General features: G+C 38.0%; 1 protein-coding gene across 19 annotated transcripts in view; it reads left to right on the top strand.

Annotated features, from left to right (window-relative positions):
- Positions 1–15323, top strand: part of LRCH3 (leucine rich repeats and calponin homology domain containing 3) — a 63788-nt gene that overhangs the window by 26124 nt on the left and 22341 nt on the right. For 16 of the 19 annotated variants that reach the window (XR_010433051.1, XR_010433052.1, XM_064666157.1 and 13 more), the window contains exons 3-11: positions 1111–1237; positions 1973–2078; positions 2267–2403; positions 3354–3463; positions 7617–7710; positions 8553–8673; positions 11197–11345; positions 12732–12808; positions 15069–15164. Coding sequence is in view for 17 of the 19 variants with exons in the window: in XM_064666157.1 (XP_064522227.1) it covers positions 1111–1237; positions 1973–2078; positions 2267–2403; positions 3354–3463; positions 7617–7710; positions 8553–8673; positions 11197–11345; positions 12732–12808; positions 15069–15164 (1017 nt within the window). In the remaining 2 variants the exon portion in view is untranslated. The remainder of the gene's footprint in view (positions 1–1110; positions 1238–1972; positions 2079–2266; positions 2404–3353; positions 3464–7616; positions 7711–8552; positions 8674–11196; positions 11346–12731; positions 12809–15068; positions 15165–15323) is intronic. The other 3 variants (XM_064666145.1, XM_064666150.1, XM_064666146.1) reach the window with 3 other exon arrangements.

The raw sequence follows: 15323 nt of genomic DNA, 5'->3' as shown, positions 1-15323 counted from the left end.
TTTAGTATGAGTAGCCTGGGTTTGTAAATTTTGGTGCATTGTAAGTAGTGCCAACTTGCTGTGTAATCATCACGTTGTTGTGTTGTGTGTCATTGAATCAAAGCAACCTGGACCATTCTTAACCCGCTTAGGTGGATCAGGGAACAGGAGGATTAAGCAGCAGCTTTTAGAAGTGGAGTATGAACAAGTCTAATTCCAGTTTAAAGGAATAAATAAATCAATCCAGTAGTTTTCCTGTGAAGTACAGGCGTGCAGTCTGAAAAGAGATGGTAGAGCTTTAGCATGGTCTTTGCAATTCAGCTCGCTGCAGATGAATAAGGCTTATGCAATTTCCCTTTACCTTCACTGTACTGGTGGCTTTGAAAGATCTTTCTCAAGCATTAGCACTTCACTGCCAGCATTAAAAGCTAATTGCTGCAACTTGGCCCATCATGAAATTCAACTGTGTACAGCATCTTGCATTTGTAGAAGATCTTCTAAGAGATGTGGAAAGTTTCTTGTCAGAAATTGGCAGAGATATTTATAAAAAAAAAGGTCTCAGGCTATTCCCTTCTGGTGTTATAAGCACACTAAATTGGCAAAAGTGTATTTCTTCATTTTCTTTTTTTAATTGATATGAAAATTGTACAAATAGGATATGAATCATGTATGGCTTTCGTAATGCTATATCTCCAGTGAGTGCAGTCCCATTGTCCTTGCTTAATTAGAAATATACTTTAAATATTCAGTATCTAATGACTTTCTCTCTGGCATTTTGTGTGTGCTGACCTGCAGTGCTCCTTATGAGAAAGGCTTTTCCACTCTGCTCAAACTCCTTTGTGACAGAGCATGGCCAGTTACCAGAAGCACCTGAAAGGGCACAAAAATGTCACAGTCCCCCTCACTGAGTTCAAAAGCATCTGATCAGACTTGGTACTTGATATTCAGAGTTTGTTCACACGTAACTAGGTAAACCAAGTAGTGAAGAACAGCCTCATGGAACTACTTTTGCATTTATTGTATAAAACCTGATTTGATCACCTAAATGGAGCGTGCTTTTTGTATGTGTCTTTCATTGCATTAAGAGTTCTCATTAGTGTTCTGGTTATTTTGTTTTCTCTCTGTCAAAAGTCGAAACCAGCTTTCAACATTGCCAGTACACCTCTGTAGTCTGCCACTAAAAGTTTTGATAGCAAGTAATAATAAATTGGTTTCAATACCTGAAGAAATTGGACAGCTCAGACAGCTGACAGAGCTCGTGAGTATACACTTGATTTTTAGCTATTACTATTCAGTCTTTACTTTTTAATTTATATGTTTATTAAGTTCACAGATGCTTCAGAAGAAATAACAATATTTTAAACTGATCAAAATCCTGCAGTAATTAGGATGCTGTCTGGGCAAGTGCAAGATCAACATCGTGTTTCTCACCCTGCTGAGAACTTTATGATTATAAACCAACCACTTGTATGCAATGGCAAGTTATTTAAATCTGCTCTTAGCCTAAGGAAGATTTCTGTCTGCCACAGCACTGCAACTATGTTTTGATTTTGTACAGAGGTGTTAGAAAAGAGTTTGAAATACTCTGAGATTTTTTTTTTTTAATTATGTAAGGGAAAGATGCACTGGAGAGCAAATGATCCATGTCAATTAAAGTGTCTTCCCTATTTTAGAAAGGAGGGACAGATGGAATTAGAGCTCTTGGTACATTTGTTTCTGGCAAAAAGCTTTTATGTAGCAAGTTGTGCTGTCTGAAATACTATGGAATAACTCGAATGAGATAACTTGAAATAAATTTCCGCATCTGAATGCTTAATCTTTTAAAGCTTTTCTTTTGCCATGTATTTAAAGTGAGAACAATGCTTCACATCAGCAGTGACAACTGATGAATATAAGGATCTGAGGTGTTCAGTCCCTAAACAAAGAGCTGCATATTTCAGTTAACAGAGACTTACCAGGCAGTGGTAACTCATTCTTTGGTCTTGCTTTGCAGGATGTGAGTTGTAATGAAATACAGACAATACCTCCACAGATTGGCCATTTGGAATCCTTGAGGGACCTAAATGTCAGACGAAATAATTTGGTGCGTTTACCTGAAGGTGAGATAAAGGCTGTCAGTTATAACAGCAGAAACTTCAAGCACTTCTTTATTTTTCAGTCCCCTTTTCTTCCCCTGAGAGCTTGAAGCAGCATACTTAATTGTTATGTGAAACACCTATTTTTATATTCTTGCTTTTTCTTACACTGTTTTAATCTGCTGAACTGGATTTTTGTTTTCTATTTCCAGAGCTTGCTGAGTTGCCATTGATTCGATTAGATTTCTCCTGCAATAAAATAACAACAATACCAGTTTGTTATAGGAACCTCAGACATCTTCAGTCCATCATGTTAGAGAACAACCCTCTCCAGTCCCCCCCTGCACAGGTAAACTGCAGCTAAGAAATCAGATTGTTTGTTCTGCCCTTTTTAACTGAACTAGTAAAGTTAAAAGCTGAAGGATTATATTGCAAACTTTATTTAAGAACAAGAGAACTTTAAATAAATTCTATTGTATAAAAGTGTTAAATATACAGCACAGCTTGAAAAATCCCTTTTGCTTTTCTTACTTTACTGTATTAGTAGTCTCACCTGTGGGATATTGCAAAGAATTCCACTGTTATCTGAACATTGCTGCTTTCAGCATAAGAGAGAGGAAGATCTGTTAGACGAGACAGATTTTGTGCCACTCAGATCAAAATTTTGACTGAGGCCTCAGTGCTGCTGGTTCACTTTGCAGCAGAGGGCTCAAATTGGCCTTTGAGCTAGAAACTGCAATATGGTTAGTGACTAATTTGATCTTTAATGGATGTACAGGCCCCTGAGTATTACAGGTTGTACTCTGAGCTGCTGCTTCTGAGTCAAGAGTGGCCCTTGCTGAGTCCTGCAGTTTCAGTAGGGTTTTGCCTCCCTTTTGAAAGCAGAGACAGCTGTTACTGGCTTCATCCACCATAAATTTGAGCTGGCCTTGGCAGTCTGCCACTGCCATTCAAATCTGGGCATGGGTGGGATGCATCTGTTCTGATGCCAGGGGTATAAATTCTAGTACTTGTAAATGCTTATGTCTTGTTTGCATGATGAAATTTCAGCATCCAGCTGACAGAGTTGCCTGCAGACCAGATGTACTTGGGGAACAGCTTCCATTTGTCTCTCATAGGCATCCCATGATGCTCCACTATAGCTGGTTCTCTAAAATGCAGTGAGATTAGAATAAAAGATACATTGATTGATGTAATCATGCTCATTTATCACTCTCAATTGCATGTTAAATGTCTGTAGTTTACTTTGAAAATGTGTTGTCAAATTATACTGATTTAATTTTTTCAATTTTTTTAAAGATATGTATAAAAGGAAAAATTCATATATTTAAATACCTGAACATAGAAGCATGCAAGATAGCTCCAGACTTACCTGATTATGACAGGAGACCCATGGGATTTGGATCATGGTAAGTTTTGCACAAGCCAAGTTTTGATGACATTCATGAAAATTTTGTCAGTTGTCTGAGTTAATGACAAAAATAGATCCAAGGATTGTTCTTTGCTAAGTGCATTGATGGAAGTGGCTTTGAAAAATATTATGTTATGTCATAGTGTATTCTAACAAGGTACCAGTGTATAAGAAGTGAGGAGCAGTTCAGAAGATCTGGGCAGTATCATGTGAAAAGTAGTGTTAGAGTTGATACACAGTAAAAAGGGAGTGTTGATATCTTCATAGTACACAGGGTGTGCTCTCATGTTGTTAACATGTATGTTTGGTTTATAAGATCTTAATATTTTCCACAGACTTCCTGGAGTATATGTCCCTGCTGTGATTTTTAACCTTTTGTACAGAATTTTGTGACTGCTGTGCTCAAACCACAGGTGTAAATGCTGATCTCCACCCCATCAGTAAACTGTTATTTCTGGCAAGCTTTCACTTGGCACTGCTGCTTGGCATTGTAACACAAATATTGGAACAGTCAGCCATATCAGCTGCTAAATGAAGATGTCTAGCAAAAAGCAGGAGTTAAGATTTATTTCTGTTACATGAAACAGAAGAGAGTCAGTGAAGTGTGAAACTGAATATGTATAAAAATTACCTCAGTCATCACGGAAGGTGGTAATAAGGTGTGGAGGAGTGAGTTGCTAAAGGATGTGCTGCTGCCTTAGCAGCAATAAAACACAAATGAGGGGGCTTCACAATAAATCATCATGAGTCAGATTTATGAGGAATAACTTGCATGAGGGACTTGACAGAGGGATTCCTCATCAGCACTGAATGTCTTAAATTATTTTTCAAGATGAGTTCAACATGTGAACATGTTGAGTGTTACTCAGTTTCCAGTACAAGCTGTGGCAGAGAGTTGCTGCATAATATTGAGGATACTGACCTGCTACTGGAAATAAAAGGCTCTAAATGATAAAATGTCATGATCTGTTTAGCTCTAACACTGTTTATTTTTAAGAGAAATTCCAACAAAATCAGTGGACTGTTGTGCTTACTGATTTATTGTTTTGTAGCTGTATATTAATATGGAAATTCTCATAAATTGCTTTTGTGAAATGAGAAGATTAATGTATTTTAATTATAGCTTAAAATTATAAATGTGAAAACAGGAGCAGAACTGGTTGAGGATGCTTTCTCTGGAATTGCTACCGGATTCAGCAGTATGGAATGAGCTTCAACAGGCTTTCATTTAACTGTGTTTCCATACCCAAGAGGAGATAAGAGTTGGGGATAGATTTGTTTATTGTTACCATGCTGTTTAGGGCATTTAGTGTTGCAGGTGATTCCTCCCATCTTCCTGTACCTATGGAAGAACTGTCCATGGATCAGAGTACATATCAGTAGAAAGTGGTAGAATGATCCAGTGAAAGAGAGGATCCCGAATTATGATACCCTTCTGAAACTTGGGATGGAAGAAATAAAAGCCTTCAGCTCTGATATAGTTAATATTTCCAGAGAAGTCACAGGAGCTTTATGTTTGTTATCTTCAGAGGTGACCAATAAGAATAACGTGTCAGTCAGTCCACCCAGACTTTGTTGCTGGTGTATCTAATAAACTGGGTGTAATGCCACGGAGGTTAAGAATCTGAACTAAGTGAGAGACTCTTGAAGTCTAAAGAAGTTTGCGTCATGCTGTCAGTTCACTTTTGATCAAACCTTTTTAATAGCAAGGTTGTTGATACTGCCAATAAAACAAGATACTGTGAAACATTATGGAAAGTGTGGGTTGGAGATTCTACTACAGCTAATTATTTGTTTTAGCCTTGTCTAATTACATCAAACTGTCTTACTAGAGTGAAACCTGGTGTGTTGCAGTCCTTGTCTAAACATAAGCTATGTGAAATATATCTGCAGCAAGTTTTGTTCTGCTGCAGCCAGGCTCTCATTTGCAACACTGAAGTTCAGAGCAGCTCAGGTTGGCATGAATGTAACTGGGAGGAGACAGAACTGTTGAAGCTGTGTAGCAGTTTTTGGCACTGAGGCAAATGGGTAGAGTCTGGAGTTAGAAGGTTTAAAATACGAAGTACTCATGTGGTTGATTTTCTGGGACTTGGGCAACTGTTCTTTCTTACGGGAGGTAGAAAATAAGTGGTTTAGTGTGGCTTTGGAGCTGTGCCTTTGAAATGTTGTCAAGTATTGTCTTTCCTTTGATTGTTGGGCTTACCAGACATTTGGCTTCTCATCCTTTGATTTCAAGACTTACATAGCTTCCCATGTAAGTTGTAGTTGCCCCCAAATGCTCTCATCTATTTAAATGCCTAATTGTTGTTCCTTGTAGCTTGTGGTTCAGGGAGGAATAAAAGTCTTAAGTCTCAGCTGATTTCAGGATGGCTGCTGTAGGATTATAAACATGTCAAATGTGCAGCATTGAAGAGCTGGTTTTAGTTGTGAGAACTGGGAAAAGAGAAAGCAGCTTTCATGTTAAAAAGGAGAAGTCTTGGAAACAGTGATTTTTTTGACCTTTCAGCTAACCTGAAAGGTGTACAGCTTTTCAAAATCTCTAATTGAAAAGGAAGGCTGAAAGAAAACTTGTATCAAAATATTTCCTCATTTTTGAGATCTTCAATTTGCAATGATTGTTCAGCCTACAACAGGGTGCTCAGTAGATTCTGAAAATATTGATTCATTTAAAATGGAAGTATACTGCAGATGGATATTTTTTGTCCACCCATGTTTTAAATACAGTATTTAAATTCCATGAACTGTTAGCATAAGTAGGGTTCTGTTGTCAGTGATTCAAGTTAATAACTCTTTAACTGCAGTGGGTGGTTTCATGGTCATTCTTTTTTCTTCCACCCAAAAGAAGAAAGTTATTTTTTCCTTTCTTTCTAGTGGTTTATTATGCAGATGATCTTTCTGTTCAAATATAGGGCCATAAAAGTGGAACTCCTCTGAGTTAAAACTCAGTGCAGATACAAGAGCTTGTTTTTTGCTGTACATCTGCATAGAAACACACATATAGCCTAATGTAGCCCACCATCCCTCCTGGAACTTCTTTCCTCTTTCTTGTCTGTCTGAAAATTAAAACAGCCCTGGATAATAGTCTGTCACTCTTCTACAAAGTCTCATGCACACATACTGTGCTGTGTTAATAATAAAAATTTGAAAATAAGTGTTTCCTGAAAGCAGGATTTCAGAGGGAGCAACAACTTGAGAGCAATATCAGTGAGAAAATGACCTGCAATTTAGTTAGGATGGGGTGAAGCAATTAGCTTCCTGAAATTAATTCTTCCTTGTGTATTATGTAGTAATTACTGCTGCAGTTCTCCCTGGGGCATCGAGTGCCAGTAGGACAGTTGAGCCATTGTGAAATGCCATCTGCAGTGGATCAGACAAGTCCCATTGTCTCTTTTACTGTAGCTATCTGCAGCAGTTGCCAGACTTGACATCTGTGATGGCTTTACTGCTGAATTACGTAGTTTTTAATCCCAGAAATTTAGAGAAGAACTGTATGGCTGTTTGGTTATATGTCTTGTAGCACTGGGCACATGTCTAATGCCTTTGTCTAGACATGTCATTGACAAACCTTGTAGATGGAAACTGTATTTCTATATTTATTACATTATGAAATATTTGAAATACTGTCTATCTTTCTGCACAGTTTCTTAGGTAGGTGACTATGACACAGAAGTCAGTTATGTAATACATGCTGTGTACTTTGTGTAGAAGTAGTATATTCTGTGATTTTAGTAATATTGCAAGGGTTTATGCTTAATTATGAAAAAGCTTGTGGGACAGTTTTTCAACCAAAACCGACGAGTAGTAGAAAATAAAAATTTGACTTGTTAAACAGCAAAATATGAGACCACTTTGCAGCTCTCTTTGTCATAATTTCTATTTGGGCAACGTTTAAAGTATGAATATATACTGTGGATCAGATTAGCTCTTAAAAGGCCAGCCAGTGGCAGGTGACAGCTGACTGACAAGGATGCTGAGTTGTGAGCACTCGCCTCCTGCTCTATGTGGCAAATGCAGTGTGAGGCTTTCAAACGTGCTGAGCTTGTGAACACGCTGCAACTGTGCTTGGTGGCTTATTCTGCTTTTGTTCTGTAATAGCTGAGAAGCTTTTGGTGGTGTTTATATTACAGTAACTAAAACTATGTGTTTGACAGCCACGAGGAACTCTATTCCAGTCGTCCGTATGGAGCACTCGATTCTGGCTTCAATAGTGTGGACAGCGGAGACAAAAGATGGTCAGGGAATGAAGTAAGTGCTGCAGCTTTGTTTTTGTTGAGTGCAGAGTTGAACAGACAGAGAACTAAGCATATACATCTGCAAGCATAATCCATAGGTAATATATGTATGCTAGTGTGCAGGTTGCCTTGAGCCACAGTTATTTCCTGCTTTATTGGTCTAAAACAAGCATAATTTCATATGGGACAGACTCAAAGTTTGAAATAATAACAGAAATGTATAAACCAGTGCATGACAGATTAATTTGCTGGAGAATAAAAGATGAGGAAAATGGCATTCCTCATTTTAAAAAATCTTATAACTGTATCGTATAAACAATGCTGAGTCAATGAAACAAATCTGAACATGAAAATAAAAAATCAGATGGAAATTTTTTCTTCTTTCTTTGCACCTTGTTTGAAATCCGTTTACCATTTAGAAGCAGGAAAATAGGATCTCTTAGCAAAGAGACTGTCAACTGTTCTTCCCAGAAAGAGATTTTCCTTTCCTCTTGGGATAACTAGAAAAGGCAGTAGCCAAGACCTAAAGTGTCTCAGTGAGCTATGCTCCATTGCTCCATATGTCTGATTGCACTCCCAGCTTGGTTTTTGAAAGGGTTCTAGGGCTTTCCATCATGGGATTTTTTCAAGCACTTGCAGATACTGCAAGCAAAACTGTAGCCAAGCTGGTTTTTAAAGAAAGCTTAACCACATATTTTCTTAAAACAATACACTATAGCTGAATTTTATTTAAATTAGTGTTTTGTAGGTCCAAAAAGAACAATTGAAGTAAAATCACAAGTCAAGAGAGAGTAGCTTACAAGATGTTCTTTCTGAAGAAAAGGGTTTCCTGACTTCACTGTTTGTTTTCCAAAGCCAACAGATGAGTTCTCAGATCTCCCTTTACGTGTGGCAGAGATCACCAAGGAGCAGAGACTGCGCAGAGAGAGTCAGTATCAAGAAAACCGAGGGAGCGCAGTCGTAACTAATGGTGGAGGTAAATAGTGACCCTTGGTAACAACATGTATTGTCATCATCATTAAAGTTCCAGAATGTTTGCTAAACGGTTGTCTGAAGATGGAAAAAAGGAGAAAGACCTAGGTAGAATTACACAAAAGCAATGTTGGGGAAACAGTGTAAGAACACTGCTGTTTTAAGGATGTTAAAGGCAAAATCAAATAGCAGCAGAATTAGGATTTTCTGGAGAACATTGTGTCAGCTTTTACATATGTGCTATTTTAAAGTCTCCAACTGCTTTGAACAGTATTTTAGAATATTGAATTTTGGTGCATGGAGTTTTGCTGTTTGAGCTACTGGGCAAAATTCACAGCAGTAGTAAGTTGTCACTGCTCTGTGCCAACTGCTCTCGAAATGGAATGAGCAACTTTGTCAGGGAATTTCGTATTTCCAAGTAGCACAAGTGTCTCGTTCAGCAGTCTTGCGTTTTAATCCAAACTTTCAAGCTGTCTAGGAGGGACTGGTGTTTGTGATGTTGCTTTGTTGCACTTTCTCAGTTGGTGTCCCGCAGTCTTTACAGTAGCACCTTCGTAGTTGTTCAAGAGCTGATGGTGCTTTCCACGTTTCTTGATCTTCACAGTCCTCCTCCATTTTAACATCCAATAATCTGTTGCTACTGCTGTCTCTTTTTGCCTATAGGCCCTAACTTTAACCTTCTTCCAGATTTGTTTTTTTCAATCATTCTTTCTTCTCAGTTTTTCTGCACTACTTATAATGAGTTCTCATCCCCTTATACTTCTATTAATTTTTTTTCTTCCTCAGCTGCTCTCTGTTTTTAATTTTCCCTAATGGCTACAGTTCATTTTCTTTATCTGAGTGTCACTCTTCCCAGCTACATCTAGTCTCCTCTGCCCAACTTCCACTTTTACTTCTCTCTTCCCTCCTCCTCCCTATCTTCATTGTTTGCCATCTTCTTTTCTTGGTCTTAGTCTCCTCTGCTACAATTTTTTGTTTAATTTGCCACCTTCTAGAAATATCTTAAACTTTTTAGTTGACTCACACTCTTTTATACATTCATGGGGAAAAAAATCAGTTCAAACAGGTAAATTCTGGCAGTTAAAAGAATTGAAGACATGGTGTCATGGGAAGCTCTGGGCAGCCTTAATAACAGGTATTTAACAGAGCTGCCAGCTCTGCCTCCAAGACTAACTTTATTTTGTTCTTTGGGTTTTGCACACCAGGGATTTCAAAATGCCTTGTAGCCTTTTAAGTTGGAGCACCGTCAGTTCATGAGTAGGAGTATCTGAGAGGGGCACATGTGGCTGTCAGAGGCCCAGATGCTTTCCAATTCTGTGTTCCTAACACAGATACTAATGTTTTTCATCCTCTGCTGCATCATTATTGGTCATGGTATTATTTTTATTTAGTAAGCAAGGCTGGAAAGAAGGGGAATTTTGGCATGTTGGGGTTTTTTTAAGATTTGTAACTGAGATGGAGATTTAGTGAAGCCAAAGTATATAGGAATGCTGTTTTGGATGGTTGTAGTAGCAGAGGAGGTGGCTTTGGCAGTAACAGTTGCTAGATTGTGTGGTGAGGCAAAGAGAAGTCTGTTTTAGACAAGCAGGAAAGGGGCGGGGGAGTAGAACAAGAATGTCTGCAAGAGAGTCTGGAGCAAGTTTGGGGGAAAGTTTTAAGAAAAAAAAAGCTCTAGTGCTCTGAAAGGGAGCTTATGCTTTCCTCTGCCTTCCCAGCACAGTATTTTTCACAGTATTTTTCATTTGAGTGGTTTACTCAATGTCATGACTCTCAGAATCCCTGGGCGGAATGTGTAAAAGCAGTGGCAAGTGAAAAAATTGCCCTACATAATATCTCCCACACAAAGGAAAATCAATACTAGCCAAACTGTGCTGTTTCTTGCTCTCATTTCAGTGGTTCCTAACATCTTTTTTAATTCCTCTTTTTAAAATAAAATTGCAGGTGCCTTTACACAGTTTTAGAGGTGTTCTGTTGTTTTCTGTAGTGTTCTTCATTATTTCCACATACCACTTCTTATCTGGATGCAAATGCAATAAATGTAACTTAGACATGCTGCTCTCTATTTTGTTGTTGTTGTACTAAAACTAGTAGAAGAATCTGTTATATCCATTCTAATTTTTCTGACAGAGATTAATTGGAACCAAGAGAAATTATTCAAAAATTTACACAGATCATTTACAGTCTTGGTGTTAGCTGACAAGCTTTTGATATATAGTATTTGGTACTGAAAAGAAATCACAGTGTTTACTTTACTTTTTCAGTCACTGCAAAAGTATCTGCAGCCAGCATATAAAACTACGTGTTTGATACATGTTCATCGTTGCTTTTTAAAAAGCAAAAATTTTATCATTCTCTCAAAATTTGTTTCAAAGTGGGCCTGGCAAAATCCAAGAGCTTTTAGACTGAGCTTTCCCAGATGGAAGAAAAACAGTAGGGCCTCAATTCCTTACATTGGTGCTTTGTTGGGTCTTTTCCTCTCCTGTGGGTTATCTAATTATGGGTGTTTTCTTTGTGTATGTGTGTCAAGTGGAACATGATCTCGATCAGATCGACTATATTGACAGCTGTGCCACGGAAGAGGAGGAGGAAGAGGTGAGGCAGCCCAAGTGCATGGACTCAGACAGCCTCAGCTCACAGTTCATGGCATATATTGACCAGCGGCGAATCTCTAATGAGGTGGTGCTTTTACTTGAATTAATTAAATTCATACACCCCAGGAAAACCCTTGTGAAAACTGTTCCCTGTTAAATCATTGGGATGGAACACTTTTGGAGAGTGTCCTCAAAAATCAAACCTATAGAAACAGATTTTCAGCCACATAATGTTTCCTTCTGTGTTCTGTCAGTCTTAATTAATACCTATGTACACAGTTACACAGTTCAGTGGCTCACTGTACAGACTACATGAATAAGTTGTCTGAAAAAATCTTTGTGGCTGATCTGCTTAAAGAATAACTATTGTGCTGTGATTCAGATGTGTCCTTTCAAAGTTTTGTGTGTTCTAAAGCAGAAAGATATTTGCTCTTTGAAGAAAGAAAAAAAAAAGCAGGTCTTTATGTTTCATGTAGCAGCCTGGTCCCTATTTTGTCCACTTTACTGTTTACTATGTTTAAAATCAGTCACACAGATATGAGAGGTAAATTCATTTTGCAAATATCATAAATTCAGTATCAAATCACAGTAGGTGATGACACTTGAGGCACAAACTCAAGAGCAAAACTCAGAGAAGACAACTATTGGCACGTCAACCCAAGGACTCTTTGCTGTAGATATGGAAAAGGCATTGTCAGCATCAAAAAAGCTATTCCTTGGAGTCTCTCTATTCAAAAAAATTAAACTGCTTTTAGCTAAAGCAGTAGTTTCTCTAAAAAGAGAGTGCAAAAGACAGTGCAAAATACTCTACTACTTAGCAAGGCTAACTATGCAATATAGCATCGTGCATGCAGGCACGACTGAAAATTGGCAAGTTCTTCTTGAAAAGTTTCTCTTTTCCTACATTAATGGATGTCAGTAAAAGTTTTTAAGTAACACTAAAGGCTATGTGTCTCTGTTCCCAATGGGGTAAATGATTTCATAGCTCAAATTAAACCTAAGGGGTTGGTTCTTATTCATCCCATGTTTTGCTTTCTTAGTCCCTCTGGGACCTCTCTTTACAGCATCATAAAAGATCATCGGCTACTGTATCCTGTATTTCTGAGAATCCACTCTGCACTGCTGTGCATTTGTAGAGTTAAACTCTGAAAAATGTATATACCTTCCAATAATTATTTTCTACCTACATGAACTTCTCTAGAGGATTCTTAATAGTGGAGGTTTTAAAGCTCCTGAAGTTATCAGCAGGCATATTTAATCTTGAAACTAATATGTATTTAAATTGGAGAAAAAAATAAGAGTGGGCTTGCCTAGTTGGAAATGAACATCCTGGAGTTGTGTTTTGTGCTTCTTTGTCAGGTATTTTAAATACCAGTAGTTACAAATGTAGCTTTGCAAAGAGATTGTTTGACCTTAATGTACAGTTTTCTGAATAGGTTGCTAACTTAGTCTTTTGTGGTTTTTTGCTTAGAGCTCCCCAGTAAAACCCACATCCATCAGAGAGTTTCAGAGAACAGAGGATACAAGACGGCATTTACATCAAAACAGGTAAGAATTACTGAAGAAGAAGGGGTAGAATTGGAGTCAGACCTGAAAACAGGTCACTTAGTTTAATGAAGTAGACTTTTTGACTGTGCCCATTGTCTTTAATGATAATTTAGTTTATTGGAGGGAATGCTTATCTGTAAAACAAGGGTCAGAGTTGGACAGAGTATAAATGAGGGGTGGTTAGGTTTAAGAAAAGACTTTTGGGTGTCTAGTTAAAAGACCAGAAGATAAACAAATGTATAGCTTTTTGATAATGAAACTATAATCAAAATTCATAGAACCTTTAATATGCCATTGAAGCATTTCAGTATTCTGTGGAGTGAAAGTGAATGTGCAAAGACTCCACAGAAAACCACCCCAGTTGTACTTGTTTGGGGAAAAAAAGAAAGACAACTGCTAGTCTTAAGTATGTCATTACTTACACTGTCAGTAGAAGATTTTTAATGGATTCTAAAATGGTATTGAAGGAGAAAATTAAACCAAGAGTAGTGTATAAATTTTTCCAGAGTTTTGGCAACGTTTTAGTAGACATTTTGAAATGTGCAGTAAGTGTGTAGATACAGTAGCTGCACTGATATAAGGGAGGGAAACTCCTTCAGCATATGTCAGCATTCCTGATCCTGTAGTGTCCACAAGTAAGGTACATAAAGTAAAAGAGCAGTCTGACATGTTCTCCCCAAATAAAGTGGGTGCTCTTGGTCTGAAAGACTTGATTTTTTTGCTTGTTTGTTCATTTATTTTTCACTTTGAACATTTGTTGTCAGCATGGAAATAATTAGACTTTACAAACACTGGTTTCCACGTTACATCTGAAGGAAATGGAGAAAGGCTGGTTAGCCAGGGGAGAGGTGCTGTTTACATAGACAGATGTTAATGATAAAGGAAATTGTTCACTGGGGTAATCCAGTGTTTTCAAAATTTAACTGAAGGATAGCAGCAGGTCTTCATGTGGAAGTAATTAATCAACAATCTAAATGAATTTTAGCTTATTCATGTTATGCTGCAGGAGGGTGAAATTCTTAATAATAAAAAACAGGTCCTGTTGTTATTGCCTTCAAAGCTATGTAAAAACAGCCATATGACAATGAGTAATTTTTTTATATTTTAAGCTTGTATTAGGCAAATACTTCATTTGTGGCAACCACAAGCTTTAAACTGCTTCCACAATAATTCTGTGCAAATGCCTTGGCAGGCAGCCTCTTTGGTTTTTTTTCTTCAGCATGCTGGAGCCATTAAAACTCTTGGAGTTGGATGTAATGCAGACTTCATCTCAAGAGTGCTTCTATTAGTTGATTCAATTCATTAAATACAGTTTGTGCCTCTGGACAGACGGTGGTGCATTCCTGTTGCAACAAAGCTGTGTGTACTCAGCTCTGAATACACTTCTTGGCACTCAGTTGAACCCAGTCCTGTCAGTTCAGAACAGCACAGTAATGGATTTGTCATGTGCTTCAGTGCTAATTTAAGTAACCAGGGAGACCTGTAACATATGGGTCTTCCACATCTCTTAAACTTCTCCCTGCAGAAAAGGTCATAAGTCTACACGCAGGCAGCTGGACTGACATGTTTTGGAAAAGCATTGTTAAGTGTGTCTCTGTTCCACAGTTGTCCCAGGAACAAAGGTCACAGAGTTTGGGCTGTCAAGAGCAAACTCCTTGATTTCCATCAACTTTCTTTCTAGGCAGCAACATGGCAGGGAACATGCTGTGGACTCTGGACCTTGGGAATTGTTTCAGTCCTAACAGCTGCCTTCTAGCAAAGAACTGACAGCAAAATTTCTCTCTTATTGTTGATAAGATGGATAAGAGACAGATGGGTTCTTGTTTACCTCATGACTTTGATGGCCTGTATTGCTGGCAGTTGGGAGGTCATCACCTGACCGGTGAAGGGAGCAGATTTGTTCTGAAAATGTCAAAGGGAACTGATGTTTAAAAATAATTTTGCTCTTTCCAGAGCAGAGTAAGGCCTGCAATAACCAAAATATAGTCTTAAAAGAGAGAATCCATCTTTGTGTATTTTGACATCATTGTTAACTAAGCAAGTTACATTTATTTAATTATGAACTGCAGTAGTTGTCATCTAACTTGGTATCACAGTGTGATTTCTTTAGTCATATTAAATTTCACCTTTGTGATTATCTGAAGCTAATTGTCTAGGCAGTTCTCTTAGAAAAACAGTTTTAATCTAGAGAAGAATTCATCTGACAGTAGTTTATATGCATCAGTGGCCAATCCCCCTTCCACTTGGTGTCTGCCTGCAGGGATACAGATGAATTACGAAGACCTGAAACTCTAAATTTGATGCAGGACAAAGAGCATCACCAAGTACTAAGGAGTTATGTGGACAGGACAGAGAGGTAGGGAAAAGAAACATGGTTTCTACTGATTAATTTTGTTATTTTTCCTTTCCCCCCAAATAACCATAATAGCCAGTTGTTCCTCTATATGAAGATCATCTGGGAAGTTCCTGGTTTGGTTACTGTAGAGAATAGAGTACATAGATTACAATCCCATTG

This window comes from Pseudopipra pipra, chromosome 10, assembly GCF_036250125.1.
Source record: "Pseudopipra pipra isolate bDixPip1 chromosome 10, bDixPip1.hap1, whole genome shotgun sequence".
In the NCBI taxonomy this organism is placed as follows: Eukaryota; Metazoa; Chordata; class Aves; order Passeriformes; family Pipridae; genus Pseudopipra; species Pseudopipra pipra.
This window is presented reverse-complemented; position numbering and strand designations above follow the sequence as displayed.